The sequence below is a fragment of the Lampris incognitus genome, chromosome 20 (genome assembly GCF_029633865.1).
Source record: "Lampris incognitus isolate fLamInc1 chromosome 20, fLamInc1.hap2, whole genome shotgun sequence".
Classification (NCBI taxonomy): domain Eukaryota; kingdom Metazoa; phylum Chordata; class Actinopteri; order Lampriformes; family Lampridae; genus Lampris; species Lampris incognitus.
In genome coordinates, this window is record NC_079230.1 from 4,716,302 (window position 1) to 4,735,944 (window position 19,643).

A 19,643-nucleotide genomic window follows, 5' to 3' on the forward strand; every position below is an offset into this window, starting at 1 on the left:
ACCATGATGTGTAGTAAATCATCTACCAGCAGTGACCATGATGTGTAGTAAATCATCTACCAGCAGAGACCATGATGTCTAGTAAATCATCTACCAGCAGAGACCATGATGTCTAATAAATCATCTACCAGCAGAGACCATGATGTCTAGTAAATCATCTACCAGCAGAGACCATGATGTCTAGTAAATCATCTACCAGCAGAGACCATGATGTCTAGTAAATCATCTACCAGCAGAGACCATGATGTCTAATAAATCATCTACCAGCAGAGACCATGATGTCTAATAAATCATCTACCAGCAGAGACCATGATGTCTAATAAATCATCTACCAGCAGTGACCATGATGTCTAGTAAATCATCTACCAGCAGTGACCATGATGTCTAGTAAATCATCTGCCAGCAGAGACCATGATGTCTAATAAATCATCTACCAGCAGTGACCATGATGTCTAGTAAATCATCTGCCAGCAGAGACCATGATGTCTAATAAATCATCTACCAGCGGAGACCATGATGTGTAGTAAATCATCTGCCAGCAGAGACCATGATGTCTAGTAAATCAGCTGCCAGCAGTGACCATGATGTCTAATAAATCATCTACCAGCAGAGACCATGATATCTAATAAATCATCTGCCAGCAGAGACCATGATATCTAATAAATCATCTGCCAGCAGAGACCATGATATCTAGTAAATCATCTACCAGCAGAGACCATGATGTCTAGTAAATCATCTGCCAGCAGAGACCATGATGTCTAGTAAATCATCTGCCAGCAGAGACCATGGTGTCTAGTAAATCATCTGCCAGCAGAGACCATGATGTCTAATAAATCATCTACCAGCAGTGACCATGATGTCTAATAAATCATCTACCAGCAGTGACCATGATATCTAGTAAATCATCTACCAGCAGAGACCATGATGTCTAATAAATCATCTGCCAGCAGAGACCATGATGTGTAGTAAATCATCTACCAGCAGAGACCATGATATCTAATAAATCATCTACCAGCAGAGACCATGATATCTAGTAAATCATCTACCAGCAGAGACCATGATGTCTAGTAAATCATCTACCAACAGAGACCATGATGTCTAATAAATCATCTACCAGCAGAGACCATGATATCTAGTAAATCATCTACCAGCAGAGACCATGATATGTAGTAAATCATCTACCAGCAGAGACCATGATATGTAGTAAATCATCTGCCAGCAGAGACCATGATATCTAGTAAATCATCTACCAGCAGAGACCATGATGTCTAGTAAATCATCTACCAGCAGAGACCATGATGTCTAATAAATCATCTGCCAGCAGAGACCATGATATCTAGTAAATCATCTACCAACAGAGACCATGATGTCTAATAAATCATCTACCAACAGAGACCATGATATCTAGTAAATCATCTACCAACAGAGACCATGATGTCTAATAAATCATCTGCCAGCAGAGACCATGATGTGTAGTAAATCATCTACCAACAGAGACCATGATGTCTAGTAAATCATCTGCCAGCAGAGACCATGATGTGTAGTAAATCATCTACCAGCAGAGACCATGATATCTAGTAAATCATCTACCAACAGAGACCATGATGTCTAGTAAATCATCTACCAGCAGAGACCATGATGTGTAGTAAATCAGCTGCCAGCAGAGACCATGATGTGTAGTAAATCAGCTGCCAGCAGAGACCATGATGTCTAGTAAATCATCTACCAGCAGTGACCATGATATCTAGTAAATCATCTACCAGCAGAGACCATGATGTCTAGTAAATCATCTACCAGCAGAGACCATGATGTCTAGTAAATCATCTACCAGCAGAGACCATGATGTCTAGTAAATCATCTACCAGCAGAGACCATGATGTCTAATAAATCATCTGCCAGCAGAGACCATGATGTGTAGTAAATCATCTACCAGCAGAGACCATGATATCTAGTAAATCATCTACCAGCAGAGACCATGATATCTAGTAAATCATTTACCAGCAGAGACCATGATGTCTAGTAAATCTACCAGCAGTGACCATGATGTCTAGTAAATCATCTGCCAGCAGAGACCACGATGTCTAGTAAATCATCTACAAGCAGTGACCATGATGTCTAGTAAATCATCTACCAGCAGAGACCATGATGTATAATAAATCATCTACCAGCGGAGACCATGATGTCTAGTAAATCATCTATCAGCAGTGACCATGATGTCTAATAAATCATCTGCCAGCGGAGACCATGATGTCTAGTAAATCAGCTGCCAGCACTGACCATGATGTCTAGTAAATCATCTGCCAGCAGAGACCATGATGTGTAGTAAATCATCTGCCAGCAGAGACCATGATGTGTAGTAAATCATCTACCAGCAGAGACCATGATGTCTAATAAATCATCTACCAGCAGAGACCATGATGTCTAGTAAATCATCTGCCAGCAGAGACCATGATGTCTAATAAATCATCTACCAGCAGTGACCATGATGTCTAATAAATCATCTACCAGCAGTGACCATGATGTCTAATAAATCATCTACCAGCAGTGACCATGATGTCTAGTAAATCATCTACCAGCAGAGACCATGATGTGTAGTAAATCATCTACCAGCAGTGACCATGATGTGTAGTAAATCATCTACCAGCAGAGACCATGATGTCTAGTAAATCATCTACCAGCAGAGACCATGATGTCTAGTAAATCATCTACCAACAGAGACCATGATGTCTAGTAAATCATCTACCAGCAGAGACCATGATGTCTAGTAAATCATCTACCAGCAGAGACCATGATGTCTAGTAAATCATCTACCAGCAGAGACCATGATGTCTAGTAAATCATCTACCAGCAGAGACCATGATGTCTAATAAATCATCTACCAGCAGTGACCATGATGTCTAGTAAATCATCTGCCAGCAGTGACCATGATGTCTAGTAAATCATCTACCAGCAGAGACCATGATGTCTAATAAATCATCTACCAGCAGAGACCATGATGTCTAATAAATCATCTACCAGCAGAGACCATGATGTCTAATAAATCATCTACCAGCAGTGACCATGATGTCTAGTAAATCATCTACCAGCAGTGACCATGATGTCTAGTAAATCATCTGCCAGCAGAGACCATGATGTCTAATAAATCATCTACCAGCAGTGACCATGATGTCTAGTAAATCATCTGCCAGCAGAGACCATGATGTCTAATAAATCATCTACCAGCGGAGACCATGATGTGTAGTAAATCATCTGCCAGCAGAGACCATGATGTCTAGTAAATCAGCTGCCAGCAGTGACCATGATGTCTAGTAAATCAGCTGCCAGCAGTTACCATGATATCTAGTAAATCATCTGCCAGCAGAGACCATGATATCTAATAAATCATCTGCCAGCAGAGACCATGATATCTAATAAATCATCTGCCAGCAGAGACCATGATGTCTAGTAAATCATCTACCAGCAGTTACCATGATATCTAGTAAATCATCTGCCAGCAGAGACCATGATATCTAATAAATCATCTGCCAGCAGAGACCATGATATCTAATAAATCATCTGCCAGCAGTGACCATGATGTGTAGTAAATCAGCTGCCAGCGGTGACCATGATGTCTAGTAAATCATCTGCCAGCAGAGACCATGATGTGTAGTAAATCAGCTGCCAGCACTGACCATGATGTCTAGTAAATCAGCTGCCAGCAGAGACCATGATGTACAGTAAATCATCTATCAGCAGAGACCATGATGTCTAGTAAATCAGCTGCCAGCAGAGACCATGATGTACAGTAAATCATCTATCAGCACTGACCATGATGTCTAGTAAATCAGCTGCCAGCAGTGACCATGATGTCTAGTAAATCAGCTGCCAGCAGTGACCATGATGTACAGTAAATCATCTATCAGCAGAGACCATGATGTCTAGTAAATCATCTGCCAGCAGAGACCATGATGTCTAGTAAATCATCTACCAGCAGAGACCATGATGTCTAATAAATCATCTACCAGCGGTGACCATGATGTCTAGTAAATCATCTACCAGCAGAGACCATGATGTGTAATAAATCATCTACCAGCAGAGACCATGATGTCTAATAAATCATCTACCAGCAGAGACCATGATGTCTAGTAAATCATCTACCAGCAGAGACCATGATGTGTAGTAAATCAAACAAGGATCATTCTTTCAACACAACAAGAACAAAGCAACCAAAGCAAGTGCAGAGCAACATTTAAACAACTCAAAAGCAACTCACACAAGATGTCACAGCTCCATCCCATATCTGTTCAACATATTATTTTTAAAGAGTCTTTTAAATGTGATTATTGTTTCACATGTTTTCATTTCACCACTGCAGCTGTTCCATATCTTGACTCGTTTGGTTTTGACACGATGATGTTTTGCATTTGTCCTTACTGGGTTTTGTTTAAACGTACATGTTCCTCTCGGGTCATAATTACTTTCCCTCAGCTGGAACAGCCCCTGGATACTGATGGGTACTTTATGCTTTAATACTTTGTACATGACTTGAGCAGTTGTAAAGTCCACCAGATCTTTGAACTTTAGCGTTTTTAGTTTGATAAAGAGTTGGTTTGTTGGTTCTCTGTAATTGGCTTTGTTTACTGTCCTTATGGCCCTTTGTTGTGTAATCATATTGTAAAAAATATATGTAAATATAACTTTTGGTTTCACAGTGTTTGGGGTAATCATGATACCTATGCGATGCCTTGAGTTGATACAGTTGGAGGACAGTAGGGGAAGCTAGAGGACAAGATATGATGGAAGTGACTGTAAGAGGGGAGGAGCGTGGCGTGTGTGTTCAAGTGTGTCTTCGAGCGGTCCCTTAGCAACCTACTGCTCCGTTAAGCGAGCAACACTGAACGCGTCATTATTTTCCCCACCAGGAAAAGACCCGCCCCCTTCTCTATCTCTGATTGGCTAACCCTATCCCTAACCCTTAACCAACCGAATCAACGGAGGCAACGAGTACTAGCCAATCAGAGGCAGAGTTCCCGGAGGGCGGGTCGGGAAAAGAACAAGTCCCGCTGAATAGGCGGGATAGTGTTCATGTGATCAGTCGACTATAGTTGTAGAGAGGGAATAGGTCATCTTCCGGGACCATTTCAAGTTACGGAGCAAGGGAGGTGTCGTTGCAAAAGACAATCAGTGCGAGATTAAAAGAAAGCAATAACTCCTCGCCGCTGGTCAGAAGGCGCACACGGTACGTGTTTGTAACAAAACAGAATATGTATTCAGTAACTTTCAGATATATGTAACAAAACAGAATATGTATTCAGTAACTTTCAGATATATGTAACAAAACAGAATATGTATTCAGTAACTTTCAGATATATGTAACAACACAGAATATGTATTCAGTAACTTTCAGATATATGTAACAACACAGAATATGTATTCAGTAACTTTCAGATATATGTAACAACACAGAATATGTATTCAGTAACTTTCAGATATATGTAACAACACAGAATATGTATTCAGTAACTTTCAGATATATGTAACAAAACAGAATATGTATTCAGTAACTTTCAGATATATGTAACAACACAGAATATGTATTCAGTAACTTTCAGATATATGTAACAACACAGAATATGTATTCAGTAACTTTCAGATATATGTAACAAAACAGAATATGTATTCAGTAACTTTCAGATATATGTAACAAAACAGAATATGTATTCAGTAACTTTCAGATATATGTAACAACACAGAATATGTATTCAGTAACTTTCAGATATATGTAACAACACAGAATATGTATTCAGTAACTTTCAGATATATGTAACAAAACAGAATATGTATTCAGTAACTTTCAGATATATGTAACAAAACAGAATATGTATTCAGTAACTTTCAGATATATGTAACAAAACAGAATATGTATTCAGTAACTTTCAGATATATGTAACAAAACAGAATATGTATTCAGTAACTTTCAGATATATGTAACAAAACAGAATATGTATTCAGTAACTTTCAGATATATGTAACAACACAGAATATGTATTCAGTAACTTTCAGATATATGTAACAACACAGAATATGTATTCAGTAACTTTCAGATATATGTAACAAAACAGAATATGTATTCAGTAACTTTCAGATATATGTAACAACACAGAATATGTATTCAATAACTTTCAGATATATGTAACAACAGGATTTTTATGCAGTAACTTTTAGCAATGCAAACAGGAGCGAGATCTCTTATTAAAATACAATAAATGACACTTGTGAAACAGATGTAATTAGAGAAAAAAGTCCTGTCACCCTTTATAGTTTAGGTAGATAAAGGTCTCAGTCACATTTGAGTAAAATAATCCTATTTCTATAAATGTCATAGGATCTTTTTTTTAAAGATATTTTAGTTTCACGGACCCCTTGCAATTACACCACGGACCACTAGGGGGCAAAGGCAAAGTCCAACAGGACTTTGATTAAGGTGCCACGTTTCAGGGATGGTGACGTGAAGCGTTAGACTGCTGAACTTTTTCAGATGAAAAACAAACCACGGACATAAGTAATTTTCCCACTGAAGCAACATTTGAGACCCATTTGTGGAAAGAGACCAAACTGGTTCGACGAACTGAGATTTGTGTGGTGCCAAAGGAAAAAAAATCGGCAGACGCGTTTATGAAACAGACGAGTCATCTGAGACAGGCGACCTACCGTAAGTGTCAGAAACTAAATAAACGGACAAGATTGTTGTTACAGCCGCTTATTTAATTAGTTTAACAATGTTTTGAGAACTTCTGTAACAAGACTTTTCCTAGACTTTCACCTCGAGTATGTCTGAAATGTGCCATGATCTAAAGCTCATTTTACAGTGATAACGTCTATTGCATGCTGGGATAGGCTCCAGCACCCCCGCGACCCTGAGGGCAGCATCAGCGGTCCGGATAATGGGTGGGGGGGGATAATTGGATGCATGTCCATTTTCCGAGCACTGTTCGACATGGTTTCAGATTTGAGCTCTCGCGGTTCATTGTTATCTTAACAGGAGATATGGTCCGCATGAAAACCAGTGCTAAATGTAATTAAGAGTTTACATTTTTGAAAGATGCCTTTATAGTGGTTTTGATTTTTAAAACGTGTATACTGTGGTGACCCACATCTACACTGCTCAAAAAAATAAAGGGAACACATAAGCAATGCAATGTAGCTCCAAGTCAATCACACTTTTGAGATATCAACCTGTCCAGTTAGGAAGCAACACCGATTTGTGAATCAATTTCACCTGTTGGTAAATTGTCTAATTTCCACCAGGTGGAAATTAGACAATTTGCAAGACAACCCCTATAACAGGAATGGATTTGCAGGTGGTGGCCACAGACCATTTGCCTGTCCTCATCTTTTCTGGCCGATCTTTGGTTAGTTTCTCATTGTACTAGTGCCCTCACCACTAGAGGTGGCATGAGGCGGTATCTGCAACCTACAGAAGTTGCTCAGGTAGTGCAGCTCATCCAGGATGGCACATCAATGCGTGCTGTGGCAAGAAGATTTGATGTGTCTCCCAGCACAGTGTCCAGAGCATGGAGGAGGTACCAGGAGACAGGCCAGTACACCAGGAGACGTGGAGGGGGCCGCAGGAGGACAACAACCCCGCAGCAGGACCGCTATCTGGTCCTTTGTGCAAGGAGGAACAGGAGGAGCACTGCCGGAGCCCTACAAAACGACCTTCAACAGGCCACTAATGTGCAGGTTTCTGCTCAAACAGAATGCATGAGGATGGTATGAGGGCCCGACGTCCACAATTGGGGCCTGTGCTCACAGCCCAACACCGTGCAGCCCGATTGACCTTTGCCAGAGAACATCTTGGTTGGCAGATTGGCCATTGGCGCCCTGTGCTCTTCACAGATGAGAGCAGGTTCACACTGAACACATGTGACAGACGTGAGAGAGTCTGGAGACGCTGTGGAGAACGTTCTGCTGCCTGCAACGTCCTCCAGCATGACCGGTTTGGCGGTGGGTCAGTGATGGTCTGGGGAGCCATATCCTTGGAGGGCCGCACAGACCTCTACGTGCTAGCCAGAGGTACCATGACTGCCATTAGGTACCGGGATGAGATCCTCAGACCCCTTGTCAGACCATATGCTGGTGCAGTGGGCCCTGGGTTCCTGCTCATGCATGACAATGCTCGTCCTCATGTGGCCAGAGTGTGTCAGCAGTTCCTGTATGTCGAGGGCATTGATGCTATGGACCGGCCTGCACGTTCCCCAGACCTGAATCCAATCGAGCACCTCTGGGACATCATGTCTCGTACCATCCGCCAACGCGATGTCGCACCACAGACTGTCCAGGAGTTGACCGATGCCCTGATCCAGGTCTGGGAGGAGATCCCTCAGGAGACCATCCGTCGTCTCATCAGGAGCATGCCCCAGACGTTGTAGGGAGTGCATACAGGCACGTGGAGGCCACACACACTACTGAGCCTCATTTTGAAGCGTCTTGAAGAATTTCCACAGAAGTTGGATCAGCCCATGTTCTCATTTTCCACTTTGATTTTGAGTATGATTCTGAATCCAGACCTTAATGGGCTAATGATTTTGATTTCCATTGATCATTCTTAGGTTATTTTGCTCTAAACACATTCCTCTGTCTAATAAATAAAGATTTTCAGCTGAAATATTTCATTCATCGAGGTCTATATTGTGTTTTTAGGTGTTCCCTTTATTTTTTTGAGCAGTATATATAACTAGAGACATTCACCTAAGAGGACGGTGTACCTTTAAGGGAAGAGGCGAGGGGTCAGATAATGCACTTCCGCTTCCGGTACACAGTTCAGTGTCGTTGTCGAATGTATGACATGCAAAGTTGGAGCTAGTAAACTACCTCGACTACGTCTACTCTCACGTCTCCTGTCTCGTTGTTTTCTAACTCCACAATACCCCCTATTGGTTTCTGAGCAAGCTAAAACGCACATGGGATTCGAGCAAGAAAATGGCCGCCGTGCTGCGACGTTGTGTGGGTGGGTCCCTGTGACGGTTGGAGATGCTGCTTATTGACGCCTCTTAAGACCTAGCTGACATCCACCTGCTATCTCTCCTCCACATCTGCTTTCATGTTCTGGGTGGGTGTATGGGGGATTTGTGCTGTGTGTTACTGGTGGATGTTAATGCACTTTGAATGTGTTCTGCACGTATCAGCGGATCCGTTCATTCCCAAAGCAAGACGTCCAGTTGTCATTCTAAGATAAAAAGTGGGTAACACTTTAGTATGGGGAACATAGTCACCATTAATTAGGTGCTTATTAGCATGCAAATTAGCAACATATTGGCTCTTAATTGGTCATTATTAGGTACTCATTAATGCCTTATTCTGCATGGCCTTATTATACAACCAGTAAGCCATTAACTATGAGTTCTCCCTCTATAACCTCAGAAGTATTGCTTATTAGTAGCACCATCTCAATATGCTTTGCTTAGTATGGCCTTTATAAGGTGGTAGTACCACAAGAAGAGTTATTCTCCCTTACTGACACTTAATGAATATGCTCTGTTCTTACATAACAACACACAAAACTACAAGTGCTCATAGTGTTAAATTACTGTAAATTAAGTTTTTGTTACTTAGAATATGTTCCCCATACTAAAGTGACATCTTGATCATTACTAATTCACTAGTAATTAAGTTTTTGTTACTTAGAATATGTTCCCCATACTAAAGTGTTACCAAAAAGTGTTTTTCCAACTATCTGACTTGTCCTGACTCAACACGTATTTCTGTTTGTTCTCAGAGTGAAACGTCGATACAGTATGCGGTCCCTGGTCTTTTGCCTGGTCCTAATTTACTCTGTTGACATGGTCATCGAGGAAAAGATGAGCGACATCACAGGTTGGTTGAAGGGTTTTCAGTTAACATATTTATCATTTTCTAAAGATTGGTTTTATCTCATCTTCGTCGACCAGTTTTTTGAAAACTATAGAGATGATCAGATTATCACCTGAATAAAAGCAAATGGCGTGTGTCAGGCTGCCAAACCAACCCCAGGTGCTCTTGGACCTGGAACAAGAAACAACATCCATGTGCACGTCTACCCATCACTCTGTCTCAGATTATCAAAGACCATCTGGGTTTTTCAGATCATTCTGGAGTAAAGGCTGAGTTACATATTAACACTTCAGGGATTGTCAACATACAATTTAAGGGCAATTCTTCGATGAAGGGAATTTTTCTGTCCCCGGGGTAGATTTCCAAGAAAAAAAACGTTTTTTTTTAAAAAAACCAATTATTGTATTGGTTAGAGTTAGGTTGTGTTAGCTATGAAGAAAGATTTGTGCAGTTGGCGAACGCATGCAGTACGAGGGTGGGTGTTTGAACTAAAATAGGGATAGATTGGCCACTAAATTGGGAGAAAAAGGGAAAAATCAGAAATAAGTTAGAAAAAAAAAGATTTGTGTCTCAGTGATGACATTTTAATATTTTCTCACTATGTTGAAAATTCAAATGTGCCAGAATTTCACTGTTTTGGGCTTGTCCCCAACCCAGACGTTTTAACTTCCCCTCTACAGTAAAGTCATAAAAATGGTTAAATTCATTAAAGATTTACTTTGTATTTTCTCATAATAATTTATAAAGACATATTTGAAATGCATATGGGTTACAGATGTGCAATTTGCACATTGTTATAGTTAAATTTCGCCGTACTTCATTCATCTGTCATTACATCACACCCAACATTTTAGAGCAACGTTTTTTCAAACAACAACAATGTGGTTGCCATTAGACTTGCTAAGCTACAAGTTAGCTTGGCAAACGAGTTAGCTAAGCAAGTCTAAGACTTGGCCAACTTTTTCTCCAAAAAGTGAAAATTGTCATTACCATCACGTGTCGTTACATCACGTTTTGCTGTTACAACTTTGAAAACAGCATCATAACATCAACCTTATTTTGTAGGACGATCAAAGCTACGCTATTTGTTCCAGACCACGTAATAGAACTTTTGAAAAACATTTTTTATTTTTTCAAAATTTCAAAAGTCAAAAGTGTCCCAAATTGAAGAATCACCCTTAAATGAATTAATCTGTTCAAAAGAAAATTCTTTAACAAGATATGTACAACAAATGACTGTAAGGCAAAAGAATAGATTAGGTCTTTAGTTTTTTGTTTATTTTGGGCAAATATTTCAATTTATTTCAGTTCCACACCCTTTGTGAACTTGGATGCTACGTTAAATAAATTAAAGCTTCAATCCATGACTTTCCTCACTATTCTATCCATCTGAAAGGTGGAGGTGATGGACAGTCAGTCTTCCAGTAGAACAGTGTTGTGGTGTAGTGGATGTAGGAGGCAGAGAGAAACAGACCCGATGTTCTGGGACTACAGACCAGGTGTAGCAGGACTACAGACAAGGTGTAGCAGCCATTGTGGCTGGTGTGCCATCAACTCAACAGTAAACAGTTCCCAGCCTTGTAAAAATGGATCCTGGGACCAAAGCTAACACAGACAGTCTAATGTATTACAAACTACGTCGCACTATATGGGAAAACTGTTGTACAGTTATATTGGTTGTCATGGACACAGCATCATGTCTCGGTCTTTTTTCCAACATGTTTGATTTAAACAGATTGTAGTATTGGTACCCTTCATGACTCTCTGGTTGCTATTAAGGAATGGATGTCACTGAATTTCCTTCAGCTCAGTTCAGACAAAACTGAGGTTCTCCTTATTGGTCCTAGTAAGTTTGTCTCGGAAGGGGAACCTTGTATCGGCCCCTCTGGTGAAATCTGGGTGTACTCTCAAGAAATTTGGGTGTACTCTTTGACCAAAATCTGAATTTCAACCTACACATAAACAAGCTTGTGTAAAGCTGCTTTTTCCAACTCCGGAACATCGCAAAAATCAAATCAATGCTACCAACCAGAGATCTTGAATTACTAATCCATACCCTATTTTTTTTATGCCTCGACTACTGCAATGCTCTTTTCTCCTGTCTAAGCCAAGCAGCCCTGTCCCGCCTGCAACTCATGCAGAACGCTGCAGCCATGCTGCTAACCAATGCCAATCCCAGATCCCACATCACACCAATCCTCGCATCCCTTCACTGACTAAAGTAGAGCATGGACTTCAAGATACTGCTTATCACATATAAAGCCCTACATGGTCTTTGCACATCCCCGAACTTTTGCATCCTTACTCCTGTAGGCCACTCCTGTAGGCTTACACCTGTAGGCCACTCAGATCTTCTGACCAGGGTCTCTTATCTATACCCCGCTCCCTCCACAAATCCAAGGGTGACTGTGCTTTTGCCGTGCTCCCTCTGGAACAGTCCCCCCCCCCCCCCCCGGTAGATCAGCTGAATTAGCTTTAAAAAACTTCTCAAAACCCATCTCTACCGACTTGCCTTCCCTGTAAAGAGGCTGTAATTTTACTTTTCTGTACATAACTGTATGTGTATGTTGTTGATTTTTTCTGTATCTGTATCTTGTTCAGCACTTTGTAACCTTGGTTTAAAAGGTACGATATAAATAAACTCTTTCTTACTATCATGCAGCGGCAGTGGGAGAGAACGTCACGTTGTCATGCGAAGGAGCCACAATGAATCAGGGAACATTTGAGTGGACGAGATCTGATCTGGTTCCACCTTATATCTACGTGGTCCAGGATAACTTTGAGTCAAACGACGGACAAAATCATAACTACAGCAAAAGAACGGCGGTGTTCAAACAACAGTTCAAGCACAAAAACTACTCACTGCAACTGCTGGGAGCCAAAGAGTCAGACACGGGGGACTACAGATGCAGCACCTTTTCAAACAGTAGCGTCCTACCACTATCTGTCATCAGACTCATCGTTCGCCCAGCTGACGGACCAATGAAAAAGACAACTGAAAACGGTACTGTCCTTTCAATTGCTCTTTGGATAAATTTATGGTCTTAAGACCTCTAAAGCTTGAAGTAAAGTCCATGCTCAAGTAAGGAATTCTGAATCCATCCCCATTTCAGTCCAACATGAAATGCAGAGGGGTGTAAAATAATTGCCTTTAACTATTTGTCGGAGAGCACTGCTGGCGTCGTCTGTGGCTGCCACTTCTCCCTCTCGTAGCCCCCCTTCCCATCCACCCCTGTATGTCTGTGTTATGGTCATCTGTCGTCTTGTTTCACTCCATTTATGGTAAAGCGACTTTGGGTACTTGAAAAGCGCTGTATAAGATTGATTTATTATTATTATTATTATTATTATTTCCAACACCAATATAGACTCTTTTTTGCTTTTGAGGATTGCTCTTTATACATTTCTAGAGTGGTTGAGGTGGATTTTGATTTATTTAGAAGTGGCATTAAGGAATAGCTAAAATTGCTAGTTTAGCATAACTGCCAAAATCGGTTACTGCATTCCTCATACTCAATAGTGTACCTCTGTAGAGCACAGTATACACTATCTGCTTTAAGTATGTAGAATGTTCGAATGACTTGGACACCACTGGTGATACCTCTAGTAGCCCTGTGATGCAACATCCGCACCAAGGCTGTTAAGAAAAAAATAAAAATCACTAACATGTCAAACAACCTCACAATATGTCTTTTCTATTTATATTGCTCAATATATATATCTTAAAAACAAACACAAAGACCGGCGTCCGTGTAGCGCAGCGGTCTATTCTGTTGCCTACCAACACGGGGATCGCCGGATCGAATCCCCGTGTTACCTCCGGCTTGGTCGGGCGTCCCTTCAGACACAATTGGCCGTGTCTGTGGGTGAGAAGCCAGGTGTGGGTGTGTGTCCTGGTCGCTGCACTAGCGCCTCCTCTGGTCAGGGCGCCTGTTTGGGGGGAGGGGGAAGTGGGGGGAATAGCGTGATCCTCCCACGCGCTACGTCCCCCTGGGGAAACTCCTCACTGTCAGGTGAAAAGAAGCGGCTGGTGACTCCACATGTATGGGAGGAGGCGTGTGGTAGTCTGCAGCCCTCCCCGGATCGGCAGATGGGGTGGAGCAGCGACCGGGACGGCTCGGGAGAGGGGGGTGATTGGCCAAGTACAATTGACAATTGGGGACGCCCCAGGGATGCTGTTTTTATTCGGGGCTTTTTAACCGTTTTAAGTTTTTGTTTTCATCGCGGTACGTAGAAAGAATATTGGACCCACAGAACAAAGTAGTTATCAAGAGGACTGGTGGACTGGACAGCAGTTTGCTTGTGACCCATTTTGGTACCGGGATGTACACAATAACCTCTGAAATCTAAAGCCCTCTCATCTGTTCATGGATCCTTTTCTTTGTTTTAATCAACACATATCGAGTAGTTTGTATTATGAAGAGTAACAGCGGACTCGAACCAGTTACCCTGCAGATGACAAATGAGTTTTAGAAAAAAATGAATATGAAACAAGAAAATTGATCCGCACAGACTGACAGATAAATGGTGTATGTCTTTTCAGGTAACGGCAAAAGCCCACCAGACACGTGGGGTATCCCGGTCGGTGTAGTTATCGTGGTTGTTGTGCTCCTTGTATGTGGGGTTGGTCTTGCCTGCAGCCGTTGTAAAATCTGGAGGAAGTCGAGAGGAAAGCTGGTGAGTCACGCGGGACCATCCCTTCACTTCTACTCTGACTGTGATTGGTAAATGTGATTGGCGACGTCTTGATCTGATGTGTGTTTGTTTGTACGTTCAGAGTAAACAAATCCTCGAGAAGAAGAGCAGGAACAACAAGCCTGGGGAAGAAGCCCCACCTCCACTGTTGACTGAGATGGACGGCAAAATGGACCAATAGGTGTCTTTCAGTTTAATTAATGATATTAGTTAAGGATTCTGTTAGACTACAGTACTACTGTTTTTACTGTTATTTGAGTGAGGTGACAGGAGTCACCATGAAGACCGCGGGAAAAGTCAAGAAAACAAATTCAGGTACAGGGTGCTACACACTGAGTTCACCCAGCAAACCTTGAGTTGAAAAAAAAAAACCCCACATTTTTACAGATGATCCCAATGGGGTGGAAGTGGAGCATGTCTCCAGCTTTAAGTTCCTTGGTGTCCACATCAGCGAGGACCTCTCCTGGACATCAAACACCCAGGCCCTTGTGAAAAAGGCCCAACAACGCCTGCATTTCCTGAGGAGGCTGAGGAGCGCCCGTCTACCCCCCACAATTCTCACCAGCTTCTACCACTGCACCATAGAGAGCATCCTGACCATCTGCATCTCAGTGTGGTACGGCAGCTGCACCTCAGTAGACCAGAAAGCTCTGCAGCGGGTCGTCAAGGCGGCCCAGCACATCACCGGTACCCAGCTCCCAGCCAGAAAAGACATTTATCACTAACGCTGCCTTCGAAGGGGTCTGAGCATCAGCACAGACCCCACCCACCCCAAACATGGACTGTTCTCCCCCCTGCCGTGCTCTGGGAGGCGCTACAGGAGCCTCAGAGCCCGCACTACCAGGCTCAAAACTAGCTTCTTTCCACAAGCTGTTGCTCACCTGAACCTGGCTACCCCACTGAATGTCTGTGGATATTTTTAAATATTTTGTACTCCAGCTCTTTTATAACTTATTTTTAGCTTTTGGTCTTGTCCGTGTGCATCTTATACTGTGTTTGTCTGTCTTGCACTGTTTGGTGAAGCCGCAGCCCGTGTGTCATTTTTAACACGTGCCTGCCCATTGTTTTTAATGACGGCACATGAAAGAGAACTGTGAAGTTTCTCTGTCAACCGTTTTTTTCTTCTTTTCCTTTTTTTTTTTTTTAATACCACAGATTTCTACTCTGCGCTTTATTTCGCAGTTTGCATGCCATAGGAATCCGCTGGTTTACTGTTGTCCACAAGGCTCACCGACTTGGAAAGTGATCCCAAAATTACAAATGTGTCACTTTTGTGTCAAAAAAACGTGTGGTCGTGCTGATTTGCCTTGTACAACATCAGGACAATGAGAGCCTGTGCATTGATTCCTGCATACATCTTAGAGGTTTGGAAAAAGTCACCAATTCGTTTTTAAAGGCTGCTAAATGGGGTTGCGTTTTGTAATGTTTACATTTGTGTACAAAATATTTTGCCAAAATTATTCAGTAAGAATTCTATATTTCTGTCTTCTGTAAACATTCCACATTTGACACTTTCTCGTAGAAACGGTGGTAGAGCATCAATGCTAGGTTTCATCCATACATTCAAATTATACCCAACATTATAAGTAATATTGCGGTGGAAAAATAAACGATCCATTGTTTAAGTCCGTCTTGCAAAATTGACAAGAATTGCAGTCTACATTGAATTTGAATCTTGTAAATTCACTGGAGGGGCAAGTTTCCTTAATTATCCTGAAGCGCACCTCTTTGGCTTGGGGGGGGGGGGTAAAATGTATCTTTTTCTAATTTTATGGGCATCCAAATTTAAGTATATGTCTAAGATATAATTCCTTCTTAAGGGGTCAGGATAATATATCTTCACCAGCGGGTTCCTGATACCATCTGAAGTTACACAAGGGAGTAAAGTGTCTCTGCAAAAGAAGAGAACCGGTGGCGACATTAAGAGAAAGTCACGACTCCTAAACGTCTGGTCAGAAGACGCACATGGTACGCGACAGTTTGTTCAACATTCTACATTTATTGTTTCATAAGCTAATGTGCTAGTTTAGAGAGGGCATTGGTACTAGTTTTAGTTGGTGAGCCACGTGGCGAACTACGTCCTCATGGACACTAAAAGGTATTTTTGATGATCAAATGTGACATTTACCTCATTTCAGTTTGTCACGGTGTTGGAAGTTGTGGAAGACAACAACACGCGTGTCAAACATCAGTGGGAACGTGGTTTTGTCTGTAGCAGAAGGAAAACTTTGGGAGTAGTCACACTCCCACTTTCAAACCTCTGCAAATGATGCGGAACGCGGTGGCGCGTCCCTCCACCGGCTCCCAGCTGCTCGTGTAACGGAGTTCAAAAATGCCCCTAATTAATTTCGTTATTTCCAGTTAGTATTTTTGAATGTATCATTTAACAATTCTGGCAAGTATGTGTGAATTTTATCTCGCTGAGTTATTATTCTAATGTACGGGTGTTGGTATTCCCTGGGGAAATGTTACTTCATGTCACTCCTCTGCGCCTCCTGCTGCTGCCGTAGCTTCTGCCCTCTCCTCACACCGCCGTATTGCACTGATGAGGAGCAGAGGTGCAGAGGAGGTCTGTGTTGCATTTTTCTTCTCAAGATATGGGTTTTCCTTGTTAAATGCTATCATTTCTGTTGTCTCTGTTCGCACACACACACACACACACACAAATATACAGATAACTACATACACATATGAGACACACACTATTTATTACTATTGCTGCTTTTTTTGTTGTTATTTTATTACTATTGTTGCTGCAGTGTTCAGGAGCCGAAACACAAGAGTTGTACTCTCTTATACTTGTATATTGAGACGTAAGAACTAAACAATCTTGAATCTTGTTCAGTAACCCAACCCCCATGCACCTTTTACTTCGCCCACCGGGTGGCACTGTTTTCCCCTTTGCATATTTTTCAGTTCAATTTAAGTTTTGAAGAGGAACGACTTAAAACGTTGTCGTGATGATGTGAGAATGACATCTTGACAGTGCCGTATTGCACTGGTGAGGAGCAGAGAGGGGTGCAGAAGAGATACCCCAAAAATGGGTTGTGTTTGTCTTCTGCAGAGCCAATAAATGCTGAGGAACAGTCGTTGACAGTTGCCTCCTTCTGTGCCCTATCCACGTCCACTACACTGGTGCTGAGATCCGGTTGAAACCGTTACACTCGCTTACAAAACAGCAACTAAAACGGCTCCCGCCTACCTGAACTCCCTCATTCGGGTCCACACTCAGTCCCGCTCACTCCTAGTGAGAGCGCCGCTCTGCCATCGGAAGGCACCCGGCACGTCCGCCACAACGGGGCCCTAGGTCACGAGCCAGACTTGTCTCCTCTGTGGTTCCCCGGTGGGGGAACGACTTACCAAACTCCATTCGATCCGCTGAGCTCCTCTCCATCTTTAAGGAGAAGCTAAAGACCCAGCTCTTTCTCCAACACCTCCACACCGGATGGTATTTTTTAAAAAGTCTCTTCTACGCACCCTACAGTGCATCCGGAAAGTAGTCACACCCCTTCACTTTCCCCACATTTTGTTATGTTACAGCCTTATTTCAAAATGGATTAAATTCCTTTTTTTTCTCATCAGTCTACACACAATACCCCATAATGACAAAGTGAAAAGGGTTTTGTAGAAATTTTGGCAAATTTATTAAAAATAAAAAACTGAAATATTGCATGTACGTAAGTATTCACACCCTTTGCTATGACACTCAACATTGAGCTCAGGTTCATCCTGTTTCCACTGATCATCCATGAGATGTTTCTACATCTTGATTGGAGTCCACCTGTAGTAAATTCAATACATTGGACATGATTTGGAAAGGCACACACTTGTCTATATAAGGTCCCACTGTTGACAGTGCATGTCAGAGCAGAAACCAAGCCATGAAGTCAAAGGAATTGTCTGTGGACCTCCGAGACAGGATTGTATCGAGGCACAGATCTGGGGAAGGGTACAAAACAATTTCTACAGCGTTGAAGGTCCCGAAGAGCACAGTGGTCTCCATCATTTGTAAATGGAAGAAGTTTGGATCCACCAGGACTCTTCCTAGAGCTGGCCGCCCAGCCAAACTGAGCAATCGGGGGAGAAGGGCCTTGGTCAGGGAGGTGACCAAGAACCCCATGGTCACTCTGACAGAGCTCCAGCGTTCCTCTGTGGAGATGGGAGAACCTTCCAGAAGGACAACCATCTCTGCAGCACTTGCCTGCTTTCACCACAACGGTGAAAGCAGGCAAGTCTGGACTAATCCTCTCTTTTGGCAAGTCTGCCATCTTCTGTTCACTTGCCTGTCCTTGATACCGTCGGCAGCTTACACAGTCGGATATCACCTTCCGACAGGCAGAGTTGGCATTTGTGATCCAATACTTTCGGCGCAAGGATGAAAGCATATGGTTCCTTCCTGCGTGTCCAAGTTGACAGTGAATGTATCTCAAAATGAGACTGGATATATGCTGAGACTTGGAGAGTAATACCAGATGTTTCAGCTCTTCAGGTAAGGCAGCTCGACCGAGCCTTCCTCCCACTCTCAACAATCCGTCGTCCTCATCCAACACAGGATCCAGCTTGTAGATCGGACTGGTTTTCTTTACTCCTGAAGCACCATCTCGCAGCATTGAGAGCTCTTCACCAAATGATGCTTGCTGACTGAAGCTGATGATGTCATGTTCTGCTCTTTTCAGGTCAATTACAGTGAGCGGCTGACCATGGATAGAGCTCCTGACCTTCTTCATCTCCTCTTCTTCCTTTTCTGGCGCAGGTGAGCCAGTAGCAGCCAGGTAAGCACCCACTTCTTTCCTCTTCCTCCGTAGCTCCTGCAACACCCCTTTGAACCTGAGAAACCAAGCGACTGAGATCTTGAGCTTGGTCCACTCAGGAAAGTAATTCATGAGCTTGGATGTTGGATTCTCAGACTGCGTGATGACTGCATTCACCATCAGCTCTCTTTTGACTTCTGGATCATCAGAGGCTATGGGCTGCAGATCAAAAGGCTTTGGCCATTCCTCCGCCGGCCTTTGGAGAAAGCCTGGGCCTTCAATCCATCTCCTACAAGCCAAGAAGTTGTCCACATCCATTCCTCTTGAGGCTTCATCAGCAGGGTT

The 19,643-nt window shown here is 42.5% G+C and overlaps 1 protein-coding gene across 1 annotated transcript; it reads left to right on the forward strand.

Annotated features, from left to right (window-relative positions):
• Window positions 1–5,136: 5,136 nt before the first annotated feature.
• LOC130130879 (uncharacterized) lies at window positions 5,137–18,203 on the forward strand. Its single transcript, XM_056300736.1, has 6 exons — window positions 5,137–5,218; window positions 9,758–9,855; window positions 12,515–12,856; window positions 14,396–14,529; window positions 14,630–14,728; window positions 16,368–18,203. Exons 2-5 carry the CDS (start codon window positions 9,777–9,779, stop codon window positions 14,726–14,728), a joined length of 654 nt encoding a protein of 217 aa, XP_056156711.1. The 5' UTR covers window positions 5,137–5,218; window positions 9,758–9,776; the 3' UTR covers window positions 16,368–18,203.
• The last annotated feature ends 1,440 nt before the right edge of the window (window positions 18,204–19,643 follow it).